The sequence below is a fragment of the Condylura cristata genome, unplaced genomic scaffold, assembly GCF_000260355.1.
Source record: "Condylura cristata isolate star-nosed mole 26May11 unplaced genomic scaffold, ConCri1.0 scaffold00015, whole genome shotgun sequence".
Classification (NCBI taxonomy): domain Eukaryota; kingdom Metazoa; phylum Chordata; class Mammalia; order Eulipotyphla; family Talpidae; genus Condylura; species Condylura cristata.
In genome coordinates, this window is record NW_004567116.1 from 41,787,245 (window position 1) to 41,801,783 (window position 14,539).

At 42.9% G+C, this 14,539-nt stretch overlaps 2 protein-coding genes across 2 annotated transcripts; one reads left to right on the plus strand and one right to left on the minus strand.

Annotated features, from left to right (window-relative positions):
• The first annotated feature begins 1,427 nt into the window (after nt 1-1,427).
• Nucleotides 1,428-4,873, plus strand: THRSP (thyroid hormone responsive). Its single transcript, XM_004683238.2, has 2 exons — nt 1,428-1,884; nt 4,213-4,873. Exon 1 carries the CDS (start codon nt 1,431-1,433, stop codon nt 1,863-1,865), a length of 435 nt encoding a protein of 144 aa, XP_004683295.1. The 5' UTR covers nt 1,428-1,430; the 3' UTR covers nt 1,866-1,884; nt 4,213-4,873.
• A 907-nt stretch (nt 4,874-5,780) lies between these two features.
• On the minus strand, nt 5,781-12,872 carry NDUFC2 (NADH dehydrogenase (ubiquinone) 1, subcomplex unknown, 2, 14.5kDa). Its single transcript, XM_004683239.2, has 3 exons — nt 12,603-12,872; nt 7,783-7,926; nt 5,781-5,968 (listed from the first exon to the last, which is right to left on the minus strand). Exons 1-3 carry the CDS (start codon nt 12,769-12,771, stop codon nt 5,919-5,921), a joined length of 363 nt encoding a protein of 120 aa, XP_004683296.1. The 5' UTR covers nt 12,772-12,872; the 3' UTR covers nt 5,781-5,918.
• Nucleotides 12,873-14,539: the final 1,667 nt, after the last annotated feature.

The following is a 14,539-nucleotide window of genomic DNA, read 5'->3' on the forward strand; positions in this document are numbered from 1 at the left end:
AATTGAACTCATGTGGAAGTGGCTTTAGCTTCTTAGTGCTGTGCTTTAACCCGCTGTGCCACCAGGGAGGGCCTGTTTTGCTTTTTTAAATTATCACATAAATAAATAGCAAATCTGGGTTGTCAACCGTGATAACACATCATACAAAGGATTATTACCCTCAGAACTCTGGGCCAGAGGGCTAGATCAGTGAATTTTTAGCTTGTAGAATTACATGTTAGAGTTGGTGAAGACCTCAGCAACACTCTAAAATGTGCAGATAATATGTTTGGGGGCTGTGTTTCATGGATTGCAAAGTGTTTTCTTTTTAAAAAAAAAGATTTATATTTTATTTATTTGTGTATATAAGAACTGGGGCCTAAGCCAGAAATGCAGGGCATAAGAGAATTAATCAGAGACAGAGTGGGGGGCAGAACAGGTGGATCTACTGAAACACACTGCTGAGGGGAGCAGTGGGGCAGGTCAGGAGAGGAAGAGGCCAGCTGCTTCCTGGCTGGGATCGAACCAGGCAACAGCGACTGATGATAGCACTGAGACTTAGCCCCTGCACCAGTAGGCAGGCCCTTGCAAAGTATTTTCATTAGCTTGGTCTTAAGTCTATCCTCATAGCGTCACATCAAGTGAGCAGAAAAGGATATGGACTCGGTGAGTCCATAGGAACACCGAGAGGGAATGGAAGAGGGTGGTATGGGCTGAATCCCAGCTCCAGTGGGCATTAGACAAAGTGTCTTTAGCTGCCTGCCTCTTAGTTACCTCAATGGTAAAGTGAATATTAAAACATCCATTGGATGGTTGTGGTGAAGATTAAACAAGATAGCTCGTGAAAAATCTTTGTGCTGAACTTAAAGTTAAAAGGGGCTCCTTGAGTGTTAGCCAGCAATCAGCCAAATACACAGTGAGGAGGCTGTAGGACTGGGCCTCTGGCTCCAAGTTAGAACCCTTTACCCACCCCACATCAAGCCATTTCATTTTATGACCTTCCTACCTGTTCAGTCACAGCTGAGCACCCCAGCCTCAGAAGTGAGCTGCACATTAGGAGGCAGGCAATGAAGAGGCAGCCTTGGTCTCAGGTGACCTAAAAGAATTAATTATTGGCCTGGGGTCAAGCGTACCAGTTGCCAAAGGGGAAAAAGAAAAACTTCCCTCTAACTGGTACTGTGAGCAGGTGAAAGAGGAGTTGGGCTCTTGCTGTGGCTTCACAGGAGTGTTGAAATGACAGACAGGACTGACAGGCATATCCCTGGGCAGATGGATCACCTGATGCAGGCTCTGGGCCCGAGCCGTGGGATTGGTCTAAAAAGGGGTTGTGCTGACCCAATGGCTGGGCCTTGGCATCTTGTCAAAGTGCGGCTGGATCCAGACATAAAAATTACAGCCTAGAAATAGCTCTGGGGCAGTCTGCCGGACTCAGCTGGGGAGAGGAAGCAACCATGCAGGTGCTAGCCAAGCGCTACCCCAAGAACTGCCTGCTGACTGTTATGGACCGGTACTCAGCTGTGGTGCGCAACATGGAGCAGGTGGTGATGATCCCCAGCCTTCTGCGGGACGTGCAGCTGGGTGCACATGCTGGAGCCCCTGACCTCTACAACTACTTCACTATGCTCAAGGCCATCCGTGTGGATGTGGACCATGGGCTCCTGCCCCGGGAGGAGTGGCAGGCCAAGGTGGCAGGTGAAGCCAAAGAGACCGAGAGTGAAACTGCAGAGACCGAGGAGGAGGAGGAGGAAAGCCTCTCGGGGGAGCTGGACCTGGAAGCTCAGTTCCACCTGCACTTCTCCAGCCTCCATCATATCCTCACAAACCTTACCCTGAAAGCTGAGGAGGTGACCAGGAAATACCAGGAGATTACGGGACAGGCCGTGTAGGCCTTGGACTCTAGGGAAGGTAATGGTGGCCATGCTAGTGGGTGTCAGAGTCCACTGAGGGACATGCTGGGGGAAGGAGGGATCAGGGATGCAGCCCAGTGGGAGAGGAAGAGAGACCAGCCATCAGAGCCACTCTCGCTTCAGGGTGTGGGGAGCACAGACCAAGAGCCAAAGGCCCGGCCTGCCTTACGCTCCTCACCCAGAGTTGTGAGCAATGACGGTGAATTATGGAGACAGAAGCAGCAGCCAGAGTACATATCTTCTGTGCACGTTGTGTTTGTGCATGTGTACTTTTAAATATGTGAATGCTTAGGAGGTGAGTACTGAATGAGGCTTCACCAGCTACTTCAGAATCTTGATTAAAGCTATGGACTCTCTCGCCAGAGTCCAGACACAGACACATAACTACACATATAATTTCAATGGATCCATATTGTGGATCCGTCAAGGTCCATCCACAAATCCTGAGAATCCCTGTCATCTTATCAATAATAGTTTCCATCCGAGCACGTAGTGCCAGCGTGGCTTCTCAGTGCTTGACATAGAATTAACTCATTTTATCTTCATAAGAATGCTAGGAAAATAGGTTTCATAACTTACATCTTAGAAATGAAGAAGTGTGCTGTTTTATAACCTACATTGTACAAATAAAGAACCTTGCCCAAGGCATGTATATTTACTCAGGTGTGAATTATAAGTGTGGGGTGGAGAAGGGGGGGCGCAGTACTTCCAATAGCTCTTCAAGTTACAGAACATAGAAAATTCTGTTTCTCTGACACATGGGAGGCTTAGGTGAGGCTACTCAACTGACAGGGTTATTCTGGCCATCCCAGGCTGCAGCCAGCCAAGAAAAAGCTATAGGATCGCTATCTCGATACTCTAATCTGTTCCCGGGATGCCAACAGACATATGCCCATGGCCGGGTCTATTTGAGAACACAGGTAAGCATGCTGGAGTCTGAGCCCATGTATCTGTACACAGAAGGGCTAGGGTTGTGAGGGGTGGATGACAGCAAACTAGACAAATGGTGGTGGTACAGGGCAGGAGGTGGGAAGGGGACCTGGGACAGTCACTGATGGGTCACTCATGGGGAAAGCTTTGGAGAAATCTGACCATGGCACCTCCCAGTTTTATTTTGTGCTACTTGCCAGTCTCACAACCACAAACTGGCTTTATGAGTGATAACTCAAGTCCACATCCACAGGAGTCTTAAAAACACCCAACACAAGAATATGAGATGGGATTTTTTTTATCTTTACTCTCCTAGTGAGGAAATTAAAGCTAGGGAGGTAAAGTGACTCACCCAGTCACATAGTAAGGGGACAAAAGCAAAACGAGCCCAACATTGAACTAGGTGTTTTCTAAGATTCCCTCTGCTATATTGTGCCATTTTCAAAATCAGCCATCAGGCCGCTCTGTAGCAATAGGGGAATAATCATGGGCTCCAACAGTCTACCCAGAGCTCTGCTCTGGATATTTTCTTTCTTTCCTTTTTCAACCTTTATCCCAAACTGAAACTGTTCATTTCAATCCTGCCTCCCTCTCTCCTTGAGACTCCTTGGGTGACTTTCAGAAGTTCTGGAATAGAAGTGACCTGTATTAACTGCTCTGGGTCCCAGTCCTGGATCCACAGCTAATGAGCCGAGGCCTCGAGCAAGCTGCTCACTTTTCTGGGTTTTAGTTTCTTCCTAGTAACAGTACCAGTAAAAATAAACTGAAGCTTGAATCGTTTGATAGTTTAAAATCATTTGCTATCAATTATCTAATGGAAAAAAACTAGAGGCCTGAGAAGTAAAATGAGTCAAAGGTTACTCAGGAAATGGCAGAGCAAGAGATGAACTCCTGCCTGTTTAATACACATCTCACTCCTTTCCTTAGCACCAGGGTGTTTCTTCAGAAATGTCTAAGGCTGCAACTAGAGTTGGCAGGAGTTGGGGATTGCAGAGTAGGTTCATATCCCATCCTTGACCAACCAAACTGCTTCAGACAAGACCAGGAATCCTACACCATGTTTCAACACACACTAATTTGATTTTCAAGGGGACTGTCTGTTATAGCAGAGGTTTAAACATCTGCTCTTGTCCTCATACTGCCATTGACCCTGGGCGCTTCACTTCCTTTCTGCATCAGTTTCCCTCTGAGTAAAAGCTAAAGGTGAAACGCGATGTGTTATTGCAGCTCAGATAATCTGATTCAACTTATGGTGCTGCAACACTGCCAATGTTCCCACAGCAATACCAACACTGGGCTTGTTCACTGCTTTACCTACTTCAATAGACAAGTGACAGTACCATGGTGATTTGACTTTATACTGATTTAGTTTTCTTTTTTTGCACTCACTCCACAGATCACTTTACATGATTGAAGGCAGACTATCTGACAAGGACATGGAGGAATTCCTTCTCTCTGATGAGACCAGAAAGGCTTGGTCCTGCAGCTTGAAGTGCAGGCAACTTGAGTTATCTGGGATGCTTCCCTATCTCCCTCCCAGCACCGATCTCTGGATTCACACTGGGTCATCTCTGGGATGCTTGTTGCTATTCATAACTCCCCCTGCTCCTCTTACAGCTTAGGATGGCCAGCGGTTCATGAGGGCCTCTGTGTTACCTGGCCAGTCTGGTATGGCAAAAAGACAATAAGCTTCAGCACCTGAACCACCAAAGTTCACAGCCCTCTTCTAGGCTGTCATTCACTATGTGATCTTGGGCAAGTACATTAACCTACCAGAGCCTAAATTTCCCCAATATAAAATGGGGATAGTACTACCTACCTCACGAGGTTGCCATGAAAATTAAACAAGATGATGAATCAAAAGCACTTGGCGAAAGCTATTATAGTCGATTTTTTCCTCCCAATTTACCTTCTATTTACTCCAGCCTTTGCTTTTTTACCCTTCAGACTCAGGGGTAGCAGAGTCCCTCAGGATGAATGGTTCACCCTCATGTACCAGCCAACCACAGGTATAGCTAGATACAGGTGAACTATAAACCTATTTATTGCAATAAAAAATTAACACTGAAAAAAATGCCAGCATTTCGCCATATCTTTATTATCTCTAAAGTACTTTCTCGAACTAATTTCTCTTTTAACAAGTGGTAATCAAGAGAACAGAAGTCGAGCTCACCTGACTTTGTCCCGAAGGCATGTCTGTATTTCCACTGTCATTTAATTTGAAATCACACATACACAGGGAGATAATTTTCTTAATCTCCAAAAACTAATTTGATTATAAAATCTGAGCTCAGAAACAAATTTTTTGAAAAAGCATTTGGGTTCAATAGACCATAAAAAAAACACTTCACTATAGTTAGGTGGGATATTTCACTTCTGCACCAAGCTTTGCTATAGAGTGTGTGATAAAACCACTTACCCCAGGATGATCCATTTCAGAGCAAAGGCTCATTGGGAGTATTAGGCTTTTTATTGTTCTCCTGGCTGAGTCTCCTCTTTCTAAACGGCCTTTATACTGTTTATAGAGAAACAGTTCAGAAATACAAACCAGACCATGTTTTTCCCACCTATATACAGGATCAAATCACAATCATTCTAATGACTCAGGAGCCTCCCATAATCTGGCTTGTTTTATATTCATTATGCACTCTGATGCAGGCAAATCTTTCTGTAAAGGGCCAAATACTAAATAGTTTAGCCTTTGCAAGCCAGAAAGTCTGTCATCAATCATTCAACTTTGCTGCTGTAGCATAGAAGCATAAAGGACATGTAAGCCCGCGAGGATGGTTGTGTTCCAATAAAATTACACCAGCAGTCGATCAGATTTGGCCCACAGGCTGCAGTTTGCCAACTCCAAACTAGAACTGCACTCCATTCTAACATCTATCAGGTGTTTTCTTACATCTGGGTGAAAGAAAACGATTCTTTGATGAACTACTTTTCTTATGACACAAGGAGTCAGAGTGCTTGTGATGGTCACTTTAATCACAAGGTGTGAACACAGAGGTTAACATTTATAACTTCATATGTAATAGAAACATATTCCGTAAAATTCCAAAAATAACCAGTATCGGTGAAACCAGGGGAAACATTCTGGAGACTTCAACGCACTGGATGGAATTCTTCGAGAATTTCGCCATATGTTTTCTTATCTACAAAGGAAACACCACAAAAAGGTTTTTTATATATTTTTTTATAAATCGTATTTCCTAAAGACAAATCAACATTTAACGTTCTTATAAATAGAAACCTCTAAGGATTTTCTTGTCCTCAATCATGGCTCAGCAATCCCTGAGGCATTCTATTACGATAAAAGAAAAACAACTTTAGAGGAATCTGTGGTGACAACAAAATGGCTGCCTGGAGTGTTGCCAAGGGATCCTGTCTGAAGGGGTGGAGGGAAAGACCAGGGAGGGTCATAGGTCAGCGAGCAGGGGTGAGGAGCTGAAGTCGCCCAGCTGTCATGCCCTCCAAGTCAGTGTGTAAGGCTCCTGAAATGCAGGCTGCACAGGACAGAAGAAGCCTATGAACTGTTCATGCTCATGCTGACAGAGGGAACTGCTGAAAATATGATGGCAAGAGATAGAGGTCTGGGATGAGGACTACTCTGTCACTGGGACTCACTCTTAGGAATCAATTCCCATGCTTCCTTCCAGCTCTAAAATCCAACAATTCTGGTATCTCCTATCCCTGACCATTCACTATCATAGCTTTGTACTGATACTTGAGCAATTCACTGGCCATAATGCTTACTTCGGATCCACTATAAATTCACATATGTGACTGAAGATTATGGGAATATTATATAGAATAACAACATTTTAGAATTAAATAGGATCTCAGATCATCAGTCTAATGAGATTTAAATGCTTAATATTACACATTTACATGAATAGGAAAACCTATTTGAAATCTATTCATAGTTTTACAAGCTCAAAACGTTTTACTCATTCATTTATTCCCATGTGCATACATCTGTACTGCACTGAGTGTATGTGTGTAAAATACAGACAAGAAAACAGTTATAATTATTTTCAGAGTGAACATAGATTGAATATGTCAAGAAGAGTCTTGTCTATAGCAGGGTGAAGGATTCACTGAGATGATGAATCTTGAGCAAGAATATGCTATGGTAGACAAGGTAGAAATGGGGTAAGTGGATCAAGAAGAAGGTACAGCGTGTACAAGGTGATAAAAGGCAGGTTTGGGACACAGCATTCCCAGAGACAGGAGATGAGTGCTGAGAGGCGAGGCAGGGTCTGCCTAGGCCAGCAATTATTTAAGTGTCTATTCTGCGTCTGTGCTAGAGGCTGGGGAAACAGGTAATGCTCTAGTGCAGTGAGGGACCTAGCCCTGGGTATGTAGTGTGGTGGGTAAAAGGTAGAGAGGCAAAATAGGTCTGCGAAGCAAATCCCCCAAATCTGGGGAAATAAGTCATCCTAAGGAGTCTGGTCTTCATCCTATAGGCAATGGATAGCTACTTTAAGGGATTCATTTTAAGCACATCCATAATTATCCAGGGAGACAGGACCAGAGGCAAAGGTGAGCTGAAGGCGAATGCAATCCTTTACGAAAAAGTATCAAGATCTGAAACATGGTAGTGGCAATGGAAGAGAAAGGGTAGTTAAGAACTGATAAATATTTAGGATGTAGAACTGGTACCTGATGGTGACTGGAAAATGAAAGGTTTCTGGCTAGAGTAAGGCCATTAACTAAGGCAGGCCACAGAACAGGAAGTCTGAGCAGGCAAAGTGAACATGAGCTTGGTTTGCTGTCCAAAGGACACAGAGGCGTTCAGCCAGAAAATAGATATATGAGTTCAAAAGAATTCTGGACTATGGACAAAACTGTGGGGTTGGGGAGATGTCAACAGAACCTAAGAGTACTCAACCACAGGCATAGCTAAGATTAACCACGGAAAATATCAGAGTAAGAAAGAGGTTTTTTATTGTTAATTTAAAATTACCTTTATCAGGAAAATCCTCCGGATGTGATCTCATGTATGCAAACATATCATGGTCCCTCACAGCGTACATATAGTCCTGACGTTTTAAAAGATGATATCCAATAAAAATAAAGGAGGTAACATATAGAAGCTGGCGATGCAAACCTGAAATTCAAATAGCAATGCAAAATCAATGTGTATTAAGAATTCATTTTTTAATAATTCATATATATCTAAATTATTGTTATCTCAATATTCTTTTCTACATGGTGAGTCTGAACAAACACTGTTGACCTTGAGGTACCTCCCTCAGTTACCTTCCTCTGGCAGTTTGTGAAAAGCAACATTCAGTCTACAAACATGACAATAGAGGCCAAGATTTTTAAAATTCAGGTTTCATAAATATCTTCGTGGAAAGGGTAGAAAGTACAAAATCCTGAATATTAGAGAACAGAAAAAACTCTTTCCTTTTTTAAAAACTTAACTTTAGATCTAAAAACTTACATTGTAGGGCATGTTCAGGACGGCCTAAAACAATTTGGTTTGTCTCCATATAAGAATTTATATTTGCGGCCCTCCCTGGTGGCCCAGTGGGTTAAAGCACTGCACTAAGAAGCTAAAGCCACTTCTGCATGAGTTCGATTCCCGCCTGCCCCGGAGGAGATCCACATGGCGTGGCAGACCTCTCCTGACCTGCCCACTGCTCCCCTCAGCAGTGTACTTCGTAGATCTGCCTGTTCTGCTTCCCGCTCTGTCTCTGGTGAAGCCTCTCACCCTCCGCATCTCTGGCCTGTACCCCAGCTCTGTACAAATAAATAAATAAATCTTAAAAAAAAATTTTTATTTGCATATAAATTTCCTCTGTACCTTGCAAATTTTGTAGCATTTGCATATATGACCTAGTATCCTCCTATTAAAAAGATCATGCTATTACAATAGACTGGAGAGGGTCAAATCACATGATCTGGGGAAAGACAAAATTTAGTCTAATGGGGGTGATCCAAAGGTATGAACTTTATATGCAGAAATTTTTTGCAAAAGGTTAACTGAAGGTCTGACTTCTTAGCTAGGCCCCAGAATACTCTCCTTAGTCCCCTTTTTATCCCCATAACTATTCCTTCAAATAATTTATTCCTATAGTGTTATGTACAATCCATGTTCTGATGACCCATAGTAAGTTCAACTCATACATTCAAGCTGAATAACATGTATCTCCAAGTGTTTGACAGCTACACCTAATAGTCCTAAATGAACTTATTTCTTTCCAATTCATACCTTTCTCCTAATTGAGAGAATAAGACCACTTACCCAAAATCAAAAACCTGAGTAATAAACACTAAATTACCCCTTTTTTTCTATTCTTTTCCCATATCCAGTCAGAGTCCTGTCAATTCCATCTTGGATATTTCCTTTCCTCACTTCAAGGGACTTAATTCTTTATCATTTCATTTCCCCTTTGACACTGATCCCAACTGAAGGAATTTTTACTAATGCATAAACCTAGCTTGCCAGTCCTTTATTCAACTACACCCAACAGAAGTCCACATTCCTGCATATGGCCTGGGCTGGACAGATCATAGTAATATTTTTGGATTCTCTCTTATCCTAACCAGTCACTAATGGACCACCTGAAGCATAACAAAGGTAGTATACAAGGTTTTCCTAATGTGCCACAGATAGAAAGACACATAAAGACTCAGAATCTCTCTGCTTACCCTTATTCCTTACAGAAAAATGCTCCATAAATGTATCAGATAATGGTAACAGTGTCCCAGAGCTAAGGGCACAGCTTGGTCTCTTACCAAGTCCCTATTTCCCTACTTCTTACCCCCACCCCCAACCCAGTGGCTCTCTCTCTTACACCACATTTACAAACCCTCCATAATCATTTCCCCCTTCTTTCCTTAGTGAATTTAAATTTGGAGGGCATGGTCCTCTTTGCAGAACATCATAAGTTACTGATACATTAAACTAGAAATCAATTAAGTATTGGGCTGTCAGAAAGTCACAATGAATTTTTGCATAAAAAACAAAAAATATATCATGATTTTCCCAGCAACCTAATATTTAATATATTCACTATACTAAGATACCAACTAACTAAATTTAGGACAGCCAGTTGTAACTAAAACAAAGGTTTTTAAACAAGTGGTGGGAGAAAAACTTTAGAAAAAAATTTAATGTTTTCTGCTAATCTCTGGTTTCATTAACAGAATATTTCAATACTGCCCACAGAAACTCCTTATGGCTATAGTTAGAAAATCCATCATAACTGTCTCCTTCCTTGATCCTCCAATTGTCACACTTGTTTCCCTATGTGTATAATCTGATATCAACAATTCATCTTTTCAACAAATCTGTCAACCTCTGAAGTGTTGGGACCATGCTTTATACTTGCTTAGAATTTACACATATGTGTTCATTCAATATTTAAGAGAACCACTATATGCCAAACAGTGAGCTAGAAATATGCGTTCAATAAAAGCTGCTGAGGATAATCATTTCAATAAGTCCTCAAGACCTACATTTTCTAAAGCAATTTAGGGCAAGTCAAGAACTGATTCCTAGCCCAGGTTAAGTGCTTTAATATACATCAGCCCTTCTGATTACCACCATATTACAAAGTGATATTATAGATATTATCCTTGGCTTACAGATGAGGAAACTAAAGCTTAGAGACAAGTAACAGTCTCAAAATCAAATGGCCCATAGAGCAGAGGTGATGTCAAACCCTAAAGCATGTGCTCTTAACCACTATGCTCTTCTGTCTCCCAGAAAAGGCAGAAAACACTGCTTGACAATACATTAAGATTAAGAGGAATGTGCTTCACATTTCAACCAAACTACATTCTTTGGAACAGTCTTCCATCCAATATATACCTCCTTCATGCCCTCAAAGAGCTCTCTGCTCACCCACTGTTAGCAGAACACTTACCAACTAGACTCATAATGGACTACTTATCTTCCTGACTCTATAAACTCCTCAGGGTCAGGGTGGTATTCCTCACCCTATATACCCAATTGTAACACTGCCTACTACAGAGGAGCTCAGTTAAGGTGGAATAAATACACAGTAAACTGTAACAAGAGCGAAGGAGAGGGAATTCAGTCCAGTATTTTATTCAGTCCAGATATTTTACCTAACCACTCTCATTTAATTCAAATATGCAAAGATTAGTTATTCTCATTTTATAGACAGGGAAATTTTGACTTTGAATGGCCCAATCAAGTAACTTGCCCACGGTGTCCTGGCTGTGAAGCGGTGGCGCAAGGACATTCAGTTCCAAAGTGGAGCTCTTTCCATTATACCAAGTGGCAGACTTGGGCAAATGTGGGGCAGAGATGAAAAGGAGAAAACATCAAGTTCCCAGGGGCAGGAGAGGACAAAGATCACTGCTTTTGTGGTGTGGGATCAAATCAATGGGATGGGATTTCGATACCATTTGACCATTGGAAATGCTGTGATTTGGTGGAAGGCAAAGATCTCCAGGCAAGAGATGTAAGTGAAGTGGTTACTGGTTGCCTGAACCATTGTATTAACTTTCTGACTCCTTAGCTCTAATTAGTGCTTCACATAGTTGACAAAGTTGATCTTTTAATAGGTCTGCATTAGAAAGAAGTAGCTGTAATGTAGCTTCCTGATGCTTGACTAATTGAGATGTTAACTCTGACTTGAGAATCTTTTCCAAGAATGATTTTAAAAGGAAAGTTTGGATTTTTAATGGTACCAAAACATTTTTGTTTTGTATGACTTTATTGCTCTGTATAATTCCCATATGCATTATATATTGCAATTTATGGAGATTTTGTTTCTTATTTACATACTGAATCATGTTACTTTTATAATTCGAGGACACAGTTGGCTTAATTAATGTTTGCCCTTTTAGTAAAATTTAAGGGTAGAATTAAAAATAAAAACACAGGTTTCTCCACACCTTTCCCTCACCCCACAATGTTTGCTAGGTTCCTGTCAGACTAAAGAATAAATTGTGGTTATCTAACTAAATCTCCTCTGTGACTTCATTCTATGCCTTGTCATGCACACACAATCATCAAACTTCCACCCATTCAAGAGGTCTTTGCTTCCATTTACTCCCACTAGCCTTCCATGGGTCTAGAAGACTCTCTCCTACTATCGGCTTGATATATCAATGCTAAGCTCAAAGATCCTCTTTTTCCTTTGGAAATCCAAAGCCCTTAGCACAGCTACTCGGTCGCTATCACCAGGACAGTCAGTTGCTGAAAGGTCACTCCCAGCAGGAAACAGTCGACAGATTTAGCGTCTCCTATTCAGTAAGGGCCGCACACCAGCAGCATCAGGGAATTCATAGACATCCGGCTTCTTCCCGGGCCCCAAGTTTTTCCATGCATACGAAGTCTGAGAAGTACCGATTTCCAATATAGACGCTGAGATCTAAAAACAGGTTCTTTACTGACTAGCAGTATGACCTTGGGCAAACTGCTTTAACCTGCTCGAGGCTTAGCTTCCGCATTGTGGGGAGCACCTCCTCGGAGGGGATTTTAAAAACTGCATGTCATAACACGTCATGACTGCATGGCATGGAGTGAACGCTCATTTCTGCACACACACACCGCGCCAAGTGAGGGAAGCAGGCAGTCCAGTCGCTTCCTAGGGTCGCGGGGGCTGCGACCCCGGTTACCTCAAGTGCCCAATGACAGACCTGCGAGTCTCTGCGGGGCGCGGAAGTCCCAGGGAGGCGAGGCGGGGCCGGCTGCGAGAAAGGGCCGGGAGAAACCGGGGCACCTCAGCAGCCGGGGTAACGCCCTGCGCCCCCATCGATCCCGCCCGCGGGCCCCTCACCCGCCCGCGCATCCCTCACCCGCCAACAGCACCGGCCTCCGCCGGATCGCGTTATCAAGCAGGCCGGAGCAGTAACCCAAGAAGCCGATGTAAGCGAGCCGAGGGTCGGTCAGCTTGGGCGGCGGGAGGCTTCGGGCCTCATCCGGCAGGAACTTTAAGGGCTCTCGGCCCGGCCGTCCGCTCATCATCGTGAAGCCGTTCCCACTTGAGGGCTGGCCTCAGACCGCCAACTACAAAGAAAACCACCACGACCACTGGCGAGGACCGAGCCGCGAGCCTTCTCCTTCCAGCACCCGGCTGAAGGGCATGGCGCAGGGCGGAGCAGCGCCCAAACGCTTCCCCGGGCGCGCTGCAGCCAGAACCTCGTAAGAGAGGTTCCGGGCTATTGAATGGCCCACCTGCAGCACTAATTTAGTCTGTGGGGTTTGAGCCGGAACCACCTGCAAAGGGAGAACGCGAGAGTCAGACAAGGAGTCTAGGACACTGGTTGGTTTGTTTTCTCCCTAACCCCAATTTTTTTCCCCCAATAAATTCCCACCTGGAATTGCTTTTCCTGCCCCCGTCCCTGAATGTTCCTTTAGCAAAAATCTCTCTCTATTTATTTATATCTTAAACCATTGTTCATTTTTGTACAATGTTTGCTTTCTATTCCCAGGTGTGGTCCCCATAGAATTCCTACCACCATAGAATTCTGCGCACTATCACCATAGTTCCGTGTGCTCTAACCGTCCATGTTTTAATCCCTATCCAGCCCTCTCCCCTGCAGAATGTCTGATTTATTAGTAGCCCGTTAATTTTGTTTTTTATTGTTATTATTTCCCCCGAGGCTTTATTTGGTTCCCCCATATTACTCCTATAAGTGAAATCATCCGATATGTTTCTTTTTCTGCCTACTTTCATTAAGCATAATCCCTTCTAGCCCGTCCATGTTGCTGCAAAACGCATCAGCTTATCTTTTTTGATTGTAGAATAGTATTCCATTGTGTATATAATACCCCTTCTTGGAAGACACCTGCACCCCTATGTTTACTGAAGATTTGGAAACAACCCAAATGCCCCTCCTCTGCCACCTCAAATTTATTTTTGCCTCCAGCAGAAGTGGGCTTGATGTACAGTTTCGAGATGGAAAATTAATTGAAATCTGAAAAAAGCTAGTTTTCACTTACTGAGTTTCCAGTCATTCTTTTGCACAGGCACACTTTGCAATGCATGTTAAGGTCCAGTCAGCAACAAAGAACTCAGAGAACTGGAGGCTTGAATCATTTAGCCAAGCTCTTGGAATTTAGGACTTCAGGTTCTTGCACATGGTTGAGGGAGGAGGTGTTCTCAAAAAGTTTTCCTAAAGAAAAGAGGAATCTGTAACCATCGGTCAAGTAATTGTCCATCCCTTCACCTACCTCCAATAATGGGAAAAATACATTTGAACAGCTTTCTCTTAACACAAAATAAAACCCTTTCTAATGTTGAGCTAAAAAATGTCTTATTTCCTGTCCATTCATTAGGGATCATCATTCTTTTATTCCTAGTAGAATGTGGCACCCACATTTTTATCCCCAAAGGTAAGCATGTAGCTTTTATCCTTTCACAATAAGTGTGGACTACAACTACCAGTACCACCCCTACTATTTGTACCCTTCACTTCTTCCTTAGGATTTTAAAATCACCTGTCTTGTTGGGATATTACTTGGAATTACTTTGAACTTATCAAATGTGGGGAGAGATGATATGTTTAAATGCTGAGCCTTCTCATGTCTTAGCATGGTATTTATTTCTTCATTTTTTAACCTTTTTAAAAGTCCTCATTAAGCTATTATATTTTAGTCTTAAATAATAATTTATTGTTTTCATCATGGTAAGATTAGGATTTTCTCAATCCTGTATCATTACTATAATGTACCTGTAGCCAGATCACCATATAGTCGGCCACCATAGACCATTGTGCTGCCTTTCTTCTTC

What these genes read in the sequence shown, in the direction of transcription:
- THRSP (XM_004683238.2), top strand. Translation starts at nt 1,431, where the DNA reads ATGCAGGTGCTAGCCAAGCGCTACCCCAAGAACTGCCTGCTGACTGTT.
- NDUFC2 (XM_004683239.2), bottom strand. Translation starts at nt 12,771, where the DNA reads ATGATGAGCGGACGGCCGGGCCGAGAGCCCTTAAAGTTCCTGCCGGAT. An exon ending in GAGGCCGGTGCTGTTGGCGG is followed by an intron (nt 7,927 to 12,602) that starts GTGAGGGATGCG and finishes TTTGAATTTCAG; the next exon opens with GTTTGCATCGCCAGCTTCTA. An exon ending in GGAGGATTTTCCTGATAAAG is followed by an intron (nt 5,969 to 7,782) that starts GTAATTTTAAAT and finishes TTTCCTTTGTAG; the next exon opens with ATAAGAAAACATATGGCGAA.